The 17,510-nt window shown below is 34.9% G+C and overlaps 1 protein-coding gene across 7 annotated transcripts in view; it reads left to right on the top strand.

The window, feature by feature from the left end:
• Positions 1 to 17,510, top strand: part of LOC143253781 (3 beta-hydroxysteroid dehydrogenase/Delta 5-->4-isomerase type 2-like) — a 41,473-nt gene that overhangs the window by 5,344 nt on the left and 18,619 nt on the right. For 2 of the 7 annotated variants that reach the window (XM_076508140.1, XM_076508141.1), the window contains exon 1: positions 15,510 to 15,773. The exons of 1 other annotated variant lie outside the window; for it this stretch is intronic. Coding sequence is in view for 1 of the 6 variants with exons in the window: in XM_076508144.1 (XP_076364259.1) it covers positions 9,668 to 9,671 (4 nt within the window). In the remaining 5 variants the exon portion in view is untranslated. Of the gene's footprint in view, positions 1 to 9,425; positions 9,672 to 15,500; positions 15,774 to 17,510 lie in introns of those variants that run through there. 4 more of the 7 variants (XM_076508142.1, XM_076508144.1, XM_076508145.1 and 1 more) reach the window with 4 other exon arrangements.

Here is a 17,510-nt window from a genome sequence, read left to right as displayed (position 1 = left end):
TATTATTCAAATATATAAGGCTTACATCCGTCCGTTAATAGAGTATGGATGTCAAGTCACATATAATATGTTAAATAACACAGTTTAGAAAATCCATGTACAACAAAACAAAATACTAAGAGCAGCATACAGACTACCACCATACACTCCCGTAAACTACATGCACCAAATCAGTAACTTACCAACTCTTAGAAACAGACCAACAGAAATGTCATACAAGTATTATTTAAAAGCAGAACACACAAAACAAACTGCATCACTATGTAAATTAGCCAGTGCACCAACCAAATATATTTCACCATACAACATATTTCAGCAATTACAAATCACACAACAAAGTACATAAAGAACAAACCTAACGTATATATTATGTATTTTTTTTCAGGTCTCGGGCACAGGACAGGCAAATCTTTCGATGCCTGTCCTGTGAAAGTGGGTTTTCTCGGGGCACTCCCGTTTTCCCCCACAGCCAAATCTTAGGCATCGGATCTTTAGATCCCAGCCAAGGCAACTTTATTGCCATGCCCTGAAATGGGTCGTTTCGCGTTTATGTTCATGTTCATATTTACTTTGACATCTGCTTTTCGGGATCTGGTCTGGTTGATTTCTCCGGTGCTACCTTTGTCTCGCTCATTAACATTATGACCAACCTCACTCCTTCACCCAAAAAAAGAGTCCAAACAAAAGAAAAACAAAAAACCCTGCTAATTTCAATAATCTTTCATGAAAGGGGACGAAAAGGAACCACAACGTTCCTGATCACCCCAGTTGGAGAGATAATTCTTCAGATTTCGCTCTCTCTAAACTAAACCCCTGCCACGTTAGTTTGCGTTGAGTTAAATTTCTCACTTTACACGAGGGCACGATGGGTAATTATGCTTACGAGTACAACGCTGAACTTCAGACTATGTTTGGTGGGCTACATCTATCTTTCACCAGCAAAACAGTTGACGAACAAAAGTTAGGTTATTTAGTTTCTAAGAGATCTTCTGTTATTTTATGTGTAAATTAATTATACTTCAAAACATAATAACATTGAAAGAATATGAAACTATAGTTCAACGCTTCTCTTAATTTATTATTTATTTATGTTTTTATTGTTTGGATAGATTCGTAAAATTAACTTCTGGCAGAACACGGATATCCCATTGTGTAGCTTTGCGCCTAACAACATATACAAGTTAATGATATTTTGAAACAAATATCATGGCCAAGTGGTTAAGGCGCTTGACAGTGTATGGTATTGGGATCTTGGATTTGTGAAAAAGTCTAAGAGTGGAAGCTACATACACTGATCTACAGTGTATTAAACAGTGGACATTAAGGTATAATTACAAGTGTATTGAGTGAATCAAAGAATTGAAGGTAGAGCCAATTTAAATAACTTATTATAAATTTGAACATAGAGAATGCTCAAACAGCTATGTTGTTAAAATCACACAAGCCAACAATGGCGTTTCCAGGATTACTTAAGGAGTGTGGGAATACTAAATCAGATGGTCAAATATGCCTGGCTTTGTAGCATTAAAACGCTAACTGTGACCAATTAAATACGTGAAAGGTCATAGTAAAAAGAAATATTTCAAGAAACTGGAAGCAGATCCATCTCCTCCTGTATCTCAAAAATATTACCACTTTAAGACTGAATTTTGATGAGATTTGTTTTTGCGAAAAGCTACAAAATAGGCGCCACCTGCGCTCTCTCCATCACAGGATCGAAACCAGGATTTTAATGTTGTAAGTCCATGAACTTACTGTTAACCCATTGGAGGGCTTTTGATAGTAAAAACTCAAAAATTGAGACCACTGTTTCAAAATAGAAAAATGTTAAATATTAGTATGAGATTACTATCGAAACTCCAAATATAAATAAACAGAATTGCATTATAATCTATCGATATGCAACATCACACTGTTTCACGTTGCACTGTTGTAATTCCAAATTGAACATCACTATCGTGCTTGATTTTATTTACCTATTTTTCAGTCCAAGACCATTTCTGTATCTTTTTCTTTTTTCTAACAACACAGTAGAGTCTGCTGGTTGTATGAAAAGAAAACCTTAAGGAATTTGCCAACATAGCACTTTATAATATCATGCAATTACTAAACCAGAGTTATAAACGTACTGAAAGCAGCTGAACACGTTTCTCTCTCTGTTAATAATCACCCATACTGTAATTATAAAACTACTGTTTATATAACACTATTTTATGTTTTTAGTGATAGGTAACAGGGGATAGGCATAGTTAAAAATGGCGGGGCAAGTAATACCATTTCACCCCATAGTAGCCTAATCTCATAGCTATCTGAAATAAATTTTGTGAAATCAAGCTTTACCAAAAAATAGGTATAGTTCAACGCCCCCCCCCTCCCCCGCTAGTAAGGTGGTAAGCCTGCGGATTTACAACACTAAAATCAGGAGTTCATTTCCCCTCGGTGGGTTCAGCAGATAGCCCGATGTGACTTTGCTATAAGAAAAGCAGAAAGTATATAGTTCAGACATCAGACGTCGGTAAATTCTTTTATTAACCAATCAAAATTAAAATCATTCATAAATGAATTAGTATTTTGTTCATAGAATAATTAACATCAAAACTCAGTTACATAAACAAATTCTAATGTATAGAAAAGCTAGTGCGTTTTAATAATACTATGTTCCAAAACTGACTTTAATATCGTGTCGCTCAACAGTAAAATGTTTTTTTGAAATTTCGCGCAAAGCTACACGAGAGCTATCTGCGCTAGCCATCCCTCATTTAGCAGTGTAAAACTAGAGAGAAGGCAGCTAGTCATCACCACCCATTGCCAACTCTTGGGCTACCCTTTTACCACTGAATAGTGGGATTGACCGTAACATTATAACGCCCTCATGGCTGAAAGGTTGAGCATGTTTGGTGCGACGGGTGTTGGAACCCGCGACTCTCAGATTACTAGTCGAACGCCTTAACCCACCTGGCCGTGCCGGGCCGAAAACAAAAGTATAAAATATGAATAGACAACAAAACTGAAAAACAAATATTAGTTGATTTTTTAATTTAAAATCTCCGTTGATTAAAGATTTCTGCTTTTATTAGAAACCTTGATGATTCAACATAAAACAGCTTTATTCAGATGTGATTTAAAGTTTAAAATTAAATCGATAGTTTTACTTAACGATAACTTTTATGTTACCGACTCGAGGTTAGGCAATCTCACACCACGTCTTTATTTTAGGCTTATCACACCAATACTAACTACATTTATAAAGGTTCAAGGCAATTCCCTCTTATAGCCCCCTTGTACCCCCCGTCATTATTATTTTAAAATGCATTTTGGCTTTTATGATTTCTCCTATTTCAAGACATCAAGCGTGACGTAGCACACACTGGTTTTTACATTGATTAGACGACGAAACTGACACCAGCTTTCTCAGGAGTGACGTACAGACACTATTAGTATAGCAGAAGATTAATAAATGTATGTGGTGTACTCTTGTGTTATACTCAGTGAATAAATATTCTGTCATAAGCTTACCTAGAAGAGAGAGGTCAAACTCCCCGTTTCGGAGCGGGTGCAGTTCACGACGGGGATTGCTTTTCTGAAATCGGGTTGCTTGAAAGTGTAGCCTCGCTATTGTTATTAATGTTGAAAGGTATATTTGTATTTGCTAGTTGTTTTGGAGTTATTTTTGGTTCTTTATCTGATTTGATTATTTGAAATAATATGGATATTTATGATATATTGTTCCTTAACATTAGTGTGAAGCCCTTGCCACGTACGTGTTTATTAACCGTTTTATTTATTTCTAAGTGTTGTTACAATTAAATAAGTTACCTTTTATGTTGTTGTTGAACCTTAACTTGTAGCAGTGTGTTTTTATTGGACCGTTACAGGATACCTTCGAATATTTGTAGAGACCAAATGAAAAGCAAAGTTGAAACGTTTTGAATTCCATGGAGGTGCATAGGCGGGTCATTTCTGAACGACGACTTCTCCAATGACACTGCCCGATGGGCTCTAACAGATTAGCCAGAATCGCAAGCATGAAAGAGGTAAACCTGGTCAAACAGTAGCTTCCCAGGGAGTTGCGTGAGGGAAGGGTGTTTAAGACCAAACACCGAATCCCTATAACAAGTGATTCTAAGGACGCACGCACACCAAGGTTGATCGAGGTTTGTGAATAAAGTACAGGGTGTTCGGAAAGCCACTATGCAGTTTTGTAATCATATGTCTATTCAGTCTATTTCAAGTCAGCAACTGATAGTGGTGTTTAGAAACAAAATAAGAAGGATCCAGGCCTGTGTTGATGCCAACGGGGGTCACTTTCAACATTGTTTATAATTGTCATTCATATTTACCTCCTGTATTCTATATTGAAACATGTCTGTTAATAAATATATAAGTGCACAGCGACTTTCCGAACACCCTGTATAAACAAGGAAAACGGAATGTTGACAATAATTCTGTTTTATGTAACGGCCATAAACACTATCCAAATAATTCTCATTAGAAATACCAACTGCCCAGTCCTTATTTTGCGTATAGAGAGGGCGCTGGACATAGATAAAATATTTTGGCCCGGCCTGGCCAGGTGGGTTAAGGCGTTCGACTCGTAATCCGAGGGTTCGAATCCTCGTCGCACCAAACATGTTTGCCCTTTCAGCCGTGGGAGCTTTATAATGTGAAGGTCAATCCCACTATTCGTTGGTAAAAGAGTAGCCCAAGAATTGGCGGTGGGTGGTGATGATTACTTGCCTTACACTGTAAAATTAGGGACGGCTAGCGCAGATAGCCCTCGTGTAGCTTTGCGTGAAATTAAAAACAATTCCTAAAGATCACGTATCTTTTAAACGATGAAAAAACAACAACCCATTAACGAAGTAAAGAATATTGACAAATCTCTTGAATTTAACCATTATTCTCGGGTTTAAGGGTTTTATGAATTCCAGTGTGGAGGGGAATGATACTTCAATGGGGAGATATTGTATGCTATTATCTGTTATTTCATAGGCATTCTCTCAGTAGGATTATGGGTAAGACTTTCAAATATATATCAGTTTTGAATGTCAAAACTATATTGATTACTTAGTATACGTTATATAACAGTTTTGACATACGCTGTTTGTAACTTGATTTTGAAACCACTCCACATGTGTATTGTACAGGTAAGCAGCTCGGGTAAAAACTTATGTAATAAAACAGACAACCATAAATGTATCGATGAGTTTACGGGCCGTATGATTTTAAACTCAATTTGTCTAAACTGTTTACGTACAAAATTGCTTGTGATTATTTGGAATTTTGCGCAAAGCTACGTGAGGGCTACCTGCGCTAGCCGTCTCTAATTTAGCAGTGTAAGATTAGATGGAAGGCAGCTAGTCATCATCACCCACCGCTAACTCTTGGGTTACTCTTTTACGAACGAATAGTGGAATTTACCGTCACATTATTACAGTAAAATCTGTAAATTGTAATAAACTATACTTTATCAGCAAGTAAATTCAAAAACGAAACTAATAATTTGCAAGTGTTTTGTAAAAGAACTAATTAATCTGATATTTGTCTTCCAGTCATCTAGACCGACTTTGTCCAGACTGTCCTGATGATAATTGGAGCCTTTACTTTAATTATTATTAGTAAGTCTTTGTCTAAACATAACTTTAATTTTCGTATATAATTACTGTCAGTAAGTGTTTAAAACAGTCTTAAATATCCTTAGTTTTTGAATCTAGTTGTCAGAGAGTGCTCGACTTGCAAGCTGCGGGTCATGGGTTCGAACTCCCTTCACCGAGCATACTTACCCTTTCAGCTATAGGGGCGTTAAAATATCACTGTAAATCCCAGCATTCGTTGTTCAAAGAGCCCAAGAGTTGGTTGGGGACAGCGTTAACTACCTACCTTCCTTTCAGTTTATCACGGCTAAATTAGGGACAGTTAGCGTAGATAGTCCTTGTGTAGTTTTGCGCGAAATTTGGACAAAAAACAAACAACAACCTTAGTTTTGTTTTTAACACTTTTTCTGAACTTAATTGTTTAAAATTGTAATTTGTATTTATAATTATAATTTTACAATTTCCCACATTTTATGAATTTATAAATAGTTTCAATATTAAGTAATAGGACGTGTTTTGTTTTAGCGTTTGTGTGTTTATTTGTAATTTCACACAGCTACACAATGGGCTATCTGTGCATTACGGGTACGGAAACTCAGTTTCTAGCCTTGTAAGTCTGTAGACCTTCCGCTGTGCCACTGTGGGACATTGTTTCATTGCAAAGCTACACAATAGGCTATCACACTCTGTGTCCACCGGAGAGGATCGAAGGCAAGATTCTAGCATTTTAAGTCCATAAACTTAACGGTTACCAACCGACGAAACGTGTAAGAGAAAGACTGGATGTTCAGTTGGTGACAGGATTTTGTGCTTAAAATGCATTGATTGTTTCTTTCTAGGAAGAAAGAAAGGATACAATAGCTAAACCCTATTCTCCGTTAGGTACTGTTTCTGCTATTTTCACTTAATCCTCAAATTACCGATTTGAGAATTATACCTAAGTAGTTAGTAGTATTCATTGTAAAGTGGTCATGTTGCCTTTCCTTCAGTCTATCACTTCTAAATTAGGGATGGTTAGTGCAGATAGTCCTCGAGTAGCTTGCGCGAAATTCGACAAACAAATCTTACTTCTTTTTGTGGGCGTGTGTGTTTTCGATGTAGTTCTGTGATAGTTTTCTGTGCCTACAAGAACTTTCAGGATAGAAGAAACTTTGTTCATTGTCTGTGGTGTCAGCCATGCTTCCAAAGATCAAGATAACACTTAAGTTGTCTCCTGAGGAGAAGGTTGGAAAAGCTCTTCAACTCGTGCAGGAAAATAGATCGTGGAACAACTGACGTAACCATAATGTCATTATTTTAGCTTTTATAGGATGTTTGTTTGGGTGTATTACGAATGATAGACCAATCCGCGAAGGGAAGTTGTATTTTTAAAATTTTCTGATGCTTATATTGTGAAGACATACTTTCTGTTGTTATATTACAATATTTTGGTACATATTAATATGTCAGGATTACAAGACTTAAAATATATAGCACAAGATTTACCAGTGGCGGCGCCAAGAGGGGTTTGGGGGGCTTCAGTCCCCCAATATTGTTACCTACATATATTCATAAAATATTGAAAACACAATCGTCGTTGTTGCTTAACAATTGACATCAAAGAGATATATGTAGAACTCAACGTCTTCATTAAGACGGAAGTATGTGTCATGCGTCCCATAGCAACGTACTGAATGCACTGAAACTCATGCACTGTTTGCCACTCCCTGCGTAATGCCATTCTATCTTGAGCTTTGACAAAGATTAGACAACCACGTTGATCTCAAGTTACAACAGATCATCAGGGGTTTTACTTGTTTAACCAAAGGTTTCACAGGCATTTACTCATTAATTTCATTTATGAAGCCCTCAACGAAAATATCCTGGCGCCGCCACTAAGATTTACAAAGTTTCATCTAACTGTGTTTTACTGTTTTGTGTTGGTCAAATTATTTTAAATGGAATGTCTTCGTGAATGTTTTTGTGTGTGTAGAATTAGCATAGCATGTCTGTGTAATTAAAAAATAAACGAATTTCCATCTTCCATGAGTATATAAGATCTAGGGTTATCATAGACTTTGTATGTAGTGAATTTTTCGCATTTTTCGAAAATTTTGTAACAAAAATTTTGGAGTCTCACTGGACTGGTAAAACGCACTTAATGTCCGCCGTTCAAAATGGAACACTTTCAAAATTAAGCCTTGATTTTTCGTGAATATTCCGGCTAGCTTTAAATTTTCTTCACTCCTCAAGAAAGCACAAACAACATAATCGCTTCAACAAAACGAATTTTGAGTAAAAATTCCTAAATCTCAAAAGTAATTCAATTACCGTTTCTATGAAAACGTAGACCCACCACACTTGGCACAGCGGTATATCTGTGGATTTATAACGACAAAAACTGGGTTTCGATACCCATGGTTGTCAGACTCATTGTACGTAATATTTAACAGTCAGTCCATCAACCATAGGTTGAAAAACACGCTGCCAATGTATAAATGCTAATATGTTACAGAAAGTTCAGGATAAATAAACACAGTACATTTTTTTACACTTAGAAACATTCTTACTGGGCTATTTGGCTACTCGCTTTTCCAAGTTAGTCCTACATCTCTATACTCATCTTATTTAAACATTGTGCATCAGAGGCTGCACTAATACGAGTTTTACTTTCACTTGTTAAAGTTCACATATACCATACATAATTCATAAATAATTAAAAGAAAACGTAGGTAACATACATCTTATATGCGTAACATCGTTCAAACAATGTCGTAGCATATAATTTCATGATTTTAAAAATAAAATAAGGGTTAAAAGTAAGGAGGTCAAATGTATCTCTCGAAATGGTCGAAGGTCTCGTAGATTAATTTACTCTAATCCTGCCTAAACGAATTTCAATGTGAGGGTGGGCAGGTAAAGATTTTAATGAGTAATAAAATTGAGTGGGACATACATGTACGTGTGCCTCTCTTGGTATTGGTGGCGCACAAAAATGTAACTAATACAAAGGTGAAAAAAAAACGTATCGTAGATTAATTTACTGTAATCTCGCCTGAAAGAATTTCAATGTGAGGGTGAGCTAGTAGAGATCCCGATGAGTGATAAGATGTTATCATGACACAGCAGGTGGCATGATGTTAATTGACTTACTAAACAAAAATCAAACCAAAAGTATGGGTTAAATATGCTATTAATCAGAGACTTCTTTTAACGTGTATATAAGACGAAGGTTAATGCCAGGTATTGTTTTATAAGAAAGAAGCATCGTCTTATACACCAATAAATAGGGTATGTGAGTGTGTGTATTGTATTATAAGGGGTATAACAAGCAGGATCTCTGTTTCCAGTGGCTCTTCGGTATATTCTGTGGACTTTTAACGTTAGAATCTGGGTTTTGATACTAGTGCCACAAGGAAAGGTTACAGATAGGCCATTGTGTCGCCTTGTGCTTAACTTCAAACAAACAAATTACCAGGAACATTTCTCGCAAACTGATCGATTATCTAGAGAATGTTATAAACGGATACTAAGTAAGCATCTTTCATCCAATTCTGCTATAACAGCACCACTGAAGAGGGAAAATCGTATGAATTTTAATTACGAACGCGAAATTAGACTTTTTTGTTTTTAAGGAAGGCGTTTTTGAATAAACGAACTAATTCAAGTATAACAAGACAAACAAATTGAGTTAAAATGCAAAAATATTACTTATATTTTAGTTATAATTAATTCTTTTTCTTTTTTACTTGCAAGTAGACGTAATGATAATTTCAATTCATCAAGGTATAGAAATCGGCGAAAACATAATTTTATAATTTTTCTCGTCAGGGGACTGATTAACTTTACCACTGGCTTCATTTGAACCATTACCACAATGTTTCATAGCGTAGCGGTTTAGTAAAGTGTTGTGGATTTTCTAAGGTTGTGAAATATCTGTTTGCCAACGACTGTACGAAGTATTTATAACAGCTCTCTGTAAAGTTATCTTGACCATGCAAGCGTTCACTTCTTCATCAGGATTCGGCCCAAGGAGGGTCATGTTCAGTATTGGCCTCTCAGGATTGCTATTTTGTTTCTACTGTTACTGAACCATGGGTATTAACCCTTGTTACATTACTCGTAGTATGTTTTGTCCATTTTCTGCTGTTTTAATTAACATACCCTGTTTAAACCATGTCGTAGGGTAATATTAACTTGTATGTTTTCATTAGATTCACTCGTATATGATCGCATTGTTAGTCTGTGTTCGCAATACAGCTCCGCTTAGCAGTTGTAAAAACACAAACGTAATCCTGTTTGTACATACATAACCCTTTTAAAAGAAGGCTACGTTTACTGTCTAAGATTCATTTAGCACTGTTTGGCCTATAATTTATTATATATGATGTTTAGAGGGGGAGAGGTGGTTAGGGCTAGCGTTCATCGTGTGTTATGTAATTCTCTAATTTGTTCATTAGGTCATTGCTATTATAATATTGAAGCGAATTATCCAGAACTCTATCAGATAGAGTATATCAGCATGCACCCTTAGGTACACATTCGCATTTTGATTTTAGCTGTAAAACGATGTTTCAGTGAACCATTCCACTATCCATGAAAGAAAAGGGTAGAGCAGAAGGTATTTTTTAACAAAACCTTCACGATATTTATGTGAAGAGGTTTGGCATATGTAAGATGGCTCATCAAGAAAATCTTTTTGTTTAAATTCCACTTTACCAATGTGAAAGATTTTGAGATATCTTTATTTATAGGACCGCGTGCATAGCAGTGGAGCGTAACACACTAAACTACACATTCAAAAGTATCATACGAATGTGTCAGTATATGTTATTTTGGATGCTTACTGTACAACAACCATTCATCTAATTACTTTTGTAAAACTACTGTACCCAGTAGGCTAACTCTGTAAGATGTGGTGCAGAAAAAGTTCAATGTGGGTAGGTTGGGTGAGCGAGGACTCGATTAAAAACTCTCCATGAAATTTCTGTGGGAAGAATTTTAAACAAAAGACTTGTCTTGGGCCCAAAGGTGTCTTACCAAGAAAATAGCCTGATGTTATTTTGTTTGGTTACACAGATGCATAAGCTCTTGTATTAAAATTGGGGTCTAAATTATGGTGGCTCTAATGATTCCTTGCACTTTATAATTATAGGTTATTTGCCAATTATTTGTCCAACTAACCAATTCATACACGTCAATTTATAAAGCATCATCATTCTCAATAGTAATAGAAATATCAAAGAATTTAATGTTACCAGAAAACAATTAATTCACTAGTTATACCCCATATCAGTATCATTAATGAATGTAAGAAAAGGCCCCCAAACATTGATTTATGAGGCACTTCATTTGTAACAAAGGCCCAGTTTGTTTGAATTCCATAAATAAGATCTTTTTTGTTTTATCTCTTGTAACCACAATACAGTCAAATTTTCTGTAACTGCTGTGATTTTCTTATCTAATCTTTTATGTGGCACTGTATCAAAAGCTTCTTGAAAATCTAGGTACACAAAGTCCACACTTCCATTGTCCAGATAACAAGCAACATCATTGAATGAAGATAATAGACTACTACAGCAAGAACCTATGTTGGCTTCCTTTTATATCAAATTTATAACTTATCAAAGAATAACATGGCTACTATGGTAGGAAAAAGTAGGAAGTTTATTAAACAGTAATATGAGAGTGCTTGAACAGGAATTTGTAAATAAATAATTTAATCTGCAAACATTGAAATGCAACACTTAATATCAGTCATAAAATAATATGAGTTATAAAGAATTGGAAAAAAAATGACACTAAATTATAAATAATGATAGTCTTTGCAACAATATCTTAATCGAATATTTTCCATCTACAGTTTACAGATTTTTAAACCTACCACCCCTCTTTATTGTCTTAACAGATGATGTCAGATTACATGTCACATACTGATTAATCCAGTTTCACATAATTAATCATGAACTTATTAGCCATAATCCTTTTAAAATAAGAGTAGGCTTAGCAATTATCCATAGGCACCTCTACACTGACCTACTGACCAACTATAAATTACAGAGAGGCTCAGATATTTAACCTTTGACCTTCTTTCTTTAAAATTGTAGGCAAAAACTTTTTCTGGTGCTTCATTTTTAAACTTCTAAATTTTGTACTTACCACCAAGGGATTAATATCTATATGGCTCAGGTCAAATTCTATGTTCCTTATGGAATATTCAAGGTCATGATTCTAGGAATACTGCTAAAATCTTTTATGAGACCAGTTGTTTTAATGATATCATAGTATTTTGCTGCTGACATTTTTGAAGGACTCATTCCCCATTTTAACCTCTTGTTTATATTTAACATACTTCAAAATAACAAATATTAATTTTAATTTCCTTATAAGCCTTTTTGAATTTCCTGATTTATTTATTTTTAACCAAATCCCTTCCCTTCCTTTATTATGTAACTCTTCAGACCTAACTGTCAACTTAAATTTCATATATGTACGACACATATTCCAGATTCTTTCTTATGGGTCTGGCATAGCCAGGTGGGTTAAGGCGTTTGACTCGTAATCTGAGGGTCGTGGGTTTGAATCCCTGTCGCACCACACATACCTTTCCAGGCGTGGGGGCATTTTAATGTGACGGTTAACCCCACTATTCAGTGGTAAAATGGTAGCCCAAGAGTTGGCAGTGGGTGGTGATGACTAGATGCTTTTTCTCTAGTCTTACACTGCAAAATTAGGGACAGCTAGTACAGATAGCCTTTATATAGCTTTGCACAAAATTCAAAACAAACAAGCATTCTTAAATTCTGTATAATACAAAACAAATATGCTGGCTAGTAGTAACATAACTGGAAAAATCAAATTTAAAGTATGGGTAATATTTTAAGAATAAAGTTAGAAAAAAGCTACTCTATGATAATGGAAATGTATATATTTCAGACAACATGCATTGCAGCTTCTTCTAACTGCTATGAACTTACAATGATGAAATATTGGCCAATTTAAACTTTGTTTTTTGAACTTTAGTAAATCTGTTAGTTTTCCCCTCTTTTGTTTTTTGAATCATTAATATTTTGGATAAAAACAATTTATTATTTTTTTTAATTTCCCAGCACTGTCTCTCATCACATTTTTATAAATTCACTAGGGATAAATATTTCCTCATGGCATCAGAATTAGGTTTTTGAATATTATAAATAAAATTAATTTCTTTTTATCTCAATACATATAGCAGAATGTCAAACATAATTGGGTAATATTAATTCTACTTCGACTTTTTCGCCACGTCCTCAATAATGGTTAAAAAAACATTTTAAATATGTCATTTCTGACTACTCAGTATAGAGAACCATCTTGAAAGTATTTCCCTTTCACAGCTTGGCTTCATAAATCCCAGTCAGTATATCTACAGTAAAATTTTCCCACAGTTATTGCATTTGTACTCTTGTTGGTAGCATTCTGATCATCTTGTTTCAATGGCCCCATCTACAAGATTAGGTGGCTTTTGTAACAATTGCCACTCAAACTTTTTTACCTTTAAAACCTCTGATTGTAACTCTTGTAGATTGAACCTCTTCACAATCATTTTTGTTTCTTTAGTCCCAACCAGCTGCAGTTCATCCATTACACAAAAACCAACCCTTATTTAAAAATGTCTGTCACTATTAAATTACTTATAACCTTAAATTTTGAACCAATACCTATTGTCAATATTCTCTGGATCAAAATATCATATCATAGTATTTCCTTTAAACTAGAGCCCTGAACTTATCCATTTAATCCTAACACTTAATATTAGAATAACAGCAACCAAATTTATTCAGAATTTATGGTCTAAAGCCTTTTTTTTTCTTTCAAAATTTTCATTGCTGTAACTATCCTATGAATTTGATTATTTCCTACCTTTCTCACCAATAAGCGAACTTAGTTTAAATTATTTGTAATGAACATACTTAAAGCTTTCTTAGAAAAGGCACTACTCTAAGTGGAGACCATCTGTAGATTATAATTCATCTTCACCCTAAACACTACCACGGGTCCAACCAGCTCTAAACATCCTTCAGTTTTTATATATTCCTTGAACCTACTAAATGTTATAGGTGTGGTGTTTTTAGCTGTGTTTTATTCACCATCGTGAACATTTTTATACAGAAGTTAGAAAATGTTTAGTATTAATGTTACCAATTTATTATTTCAAATTGTTCTGGAGACAAGTTTTGTGAGATAATGAAAGTTAATATGATGAGAGCCAGAGTCCTCTGTAACCAACGTGTATTTCTGGGTGTGCCTTTAAGTTCAAGACGGTCGAATTTTTTTAAAAAAGTTTTCTTTGATATGATCAACATGTTTTTGTATTTTTATATATGTAGAATTGTAAACCTTTTTAAAAAAAGTACCAAACAAAATAATCGTCAAGCCGAAACTGTCAAAGAACTGTAAAATTGTTAAAGACGTCAGCATATTTTCAAATTTAACATGTGTTCGTAGAGAATCCATTACCAGTAACGACATGTAGCACATCGTATCGTTAAAAACGTTTCTTTCACGTGCGCTCAAAAACGTTGAGTATAAACATCTTAAACACGTGTGTGCTTTACTACCTAAATATCTAAGTGCGTGTGCGTAAGTAAACAACGGCTTATGTAAATATGTATTAGTACAAGAAAATATTAAAAGCTCAGGGAAGTTTTTTAAAAGGTCTAACATTAGGTTGTAGAATTATAAATTTATTTACTGATAGTACTAAGCACTAAATACGGTAAAGTTTAGACCTAACTAAAGCAAAAACTGTACACAAGTTAGTGTTAATTTATCGAATATAGGTCGTATTCAATAAGTGCTTAATTGATGATGATAGGCTTAGAACAAGTAAAATTTTAGGATTCGGTGTATGCGATTAGAATTCTTTTCTATTATTCTAGAAATCCTGTCTGTGAAGAAGTACTTTTGTAATAAAGATGATAATTTGACAAATGTTTTACGAGTCTCGATAGTAACTTAATGTTCCCGTACACATTGATACTCGTATCATATCAAACGGAAATTTGTGAGTTACGTATTTCGTACGCTTGCTTGAACTCTTAACACAGTTATGGAGGATAAGTCTGGATGAAATTATACAAGAGTAACGTGATCCGTCCGTGAGTGAGTTCGATTAATTATCTGGTAAATACAGTGCCAAGTCCAACCCACATAACGATAACGAATCATTTAATTTATTCAGTAACAATCACAGTAAATGAAATAAGTTCGATGCTTGTTCACAAGTTGTATTTTCACACCAGTACGAGTGTTTATTTTTTGTTGTAAATTTGTTATTTATTTTGAATAAATGACAATGTGGTGACTGAGTGAAAAACAGACAAGGCAGCAATAAACTGTTGAAAAACAATATTCAATTGAACCCACGCGCGTAGCGTAAAAGTTTTTCTCTATAAGTGGAAATAAAACTTATGAAACAAGATTAGGGAAAAATTGTTAATTTAAAAAGGAGGGAATAATCAGAACATACGAGTTGAATAAAAGTACAAATATTATATTTTCAAGACTACAATTAGGAACTCCGAAAAACTAGATAAATAAGACTGGATATTGTGTCTATATTATTTATTTGTACATGTGATTAAAACGATACTTTACATTCTCCGTGTAAATAGCACTGCATTTAATTAAGTCAAGGTAATAAAAGTGAAATTTGTCGTTTCACATCACTTTCACAAAACAAAATTTTGAATGGAATCACCAATTATTTATTAGCATTATGTTACGTACTGTAATTCATCTCGGACGACTTTCCGATTTATGTTACGTATCACGCCCTCTTCGAAATTGTTAAGCCTAAACAGTGGGTGTATTAACATTTTTATTGATAAGCAGGAAACAACGTGTTCAAAATACCATTTATCGTGAAATGCACGTGACTTGTTTTGATATGAATATATAATTTGTTTTTAATAAATTAAAAGCAACAACATTTACAACTGAATAATCCTAGTTAATTATGAGTAAGAAATGCACGTTAAAAAAACAGGGTGGTTGAAAAAATATACAAGTGTATATTCACAGCACATGCGTGTCGTTACTGTAGTAACTATCCGGCTGATCTAATGAAGTCAGTGCAAAGTGTAGTGTAAGTGTAAAACCATACCATCTGTCTTGCGATTCAGTCGTACTTCGAGAAGCTAAGGCGCAACGAGGAAACTGGTACAGTATATTACTATTGAATCAAATTGTAGTCAGTAGTATGGTGTGCCCAGTATTAATGCTTTTTGCTCCTTTGTTTGTTACTTAGACTTGTGTAATGGATTTAGTGTTATGCATTTATTTTAATATCTACTTTCGTTTCAGTTTAATGCATGTAGCGTATATTGTTAAATGTGTATTGTGCAAGTCTCGCCTGTTCTTTAAATTTGTAAAAGGTTCTCGGGTGTAAGAATCAACAATATATAATTTACATTGTTGCCAAGTGAACTTTCGAGAAGTTCGCCTAAAGATTATAAATTTTCGCGCTAAGAGAAGTTTAATATATTGTTGGGTCGCTACAGTCAGTATACTATGAGCCACGGAAGCTATAATTGTGATTAATGCTTATTAATAAGAAAACTACAGAATTTCACGGGGAACATTTTATAAATATTAAACATTACAAACCGTTAAACTTCAGAACATTAACTTTGGACATTAGTATTTCTAAGAGGATATTAGATATCTGTCTCTCTCTGTGAAAAGCAAGCTTGTAAACCGCGTTAGGCCAAGCAAGAATAGCTGGCACTCCCGTCAAGTGAAGTGTATCCTGGGTATCAACTTAAAATTAATTCGTTCGTTGTCCCAGACCAGAGATGTGACTGAATATTATTTGTGAGTTTATAAATGTTTTCTGTATAAATCGTCATTTGTAATAACTATTATTATAAATTGTAGTGTTGTGTTTTATATTAAAATATATCTGTGTTAAGAAAAAATTATGTGCATCAAACTTGTTGCCAAATATCATAAATGATACATATCGATATTCGATCAATTTCTAAATTCAGATTTCCGGCTGTTTGAAATTGTAATACATCATGTACGTCGCATAATAAATTTGGCCCGGCATGGCCAAGTGGGTTAAGGCGTTCGAGTCGTAATCTGAGGGTCGCGGGTTCGAATTCCTGTCGCACCGAACATGCTCGCTCTTTCAGCCGTGGGGGCGTTATAATGTTACAATCAATTCCACTACTCGTTAGCAAAAGAGTAGCCCAAGAGTTGGCGGTGGATGGTGATGATTAGCTACCTTCTCTCTAGTCTTACATTGCAACATTAGGGAAGGCTAGCGCAGCTAGCCCTCGTGTAGTTTTGCGCGAAATTTAAAACCAAACCACACCACTTTGGCCTTGAATTCCTGTAGACGGACGGCCTTGGGGTGCCCCCAGGGTCAATCAGCTAGTCAACCGAGTATCAATATTGGACGTTCTCAACGGGTGTTGTGAACACTGTGTCTGATAGTGGTGTTTTGGCATTGCACTCACGAAGCTCTGTTGTTGTTGTAATATCCTTGTTTGACATTGTATTGCGTTTTGTTTTTTTCGGAACTCCATTGTTGTGGAGTTAGTGGGCGCTGAAATGTAGCATTTTTATCATTGGATACCCCCATTTATGGAAAAATAAATAAAAATGAAAACGAGCATATGAAACTCAGATACTCGCTGGTTTCTCTAGCAAAGACGTTTCTGTAATGCGCTGAATCTCCACTCACAAAGGCAGAAGTATGGTGCCTACTACTCTTCTGATGTTGATGTGTATATTACCACTTCTTCCTGCCATAGTCAAAGCAGGTTATCTGAACTATAAGGTATGGCTATACATTCCCAACCCTCTCAGATGTTTCCAGTGTCAATGGTTCAGTCACTCAAAAACATCATGTTGTGGTTCTTTAACATGGGCTCTTTATGGTGGCAAAGA

This window comes from Tachypleus tridentatus, chromosome 6, assembly GCF_004210375.1.
Source record: "Tachypleus tridentatus isolate NWPU-2018 chromosome 6, ASM421037v1, whole genome shotgun sequence".
NCBI classification, from domain to species: domain Eukaryota; kingdom Metazoa; phylum Arthropoda; class Merostomata; order Xiphosura; family Limulidae; genus Tachypleus; species Tachypleus tridentatus.
The sequence above is the reverse complement of the archived record's forward strand: the minus strand, read 5'-3'. Positions and strand labels throughout refer to the sequence as shown.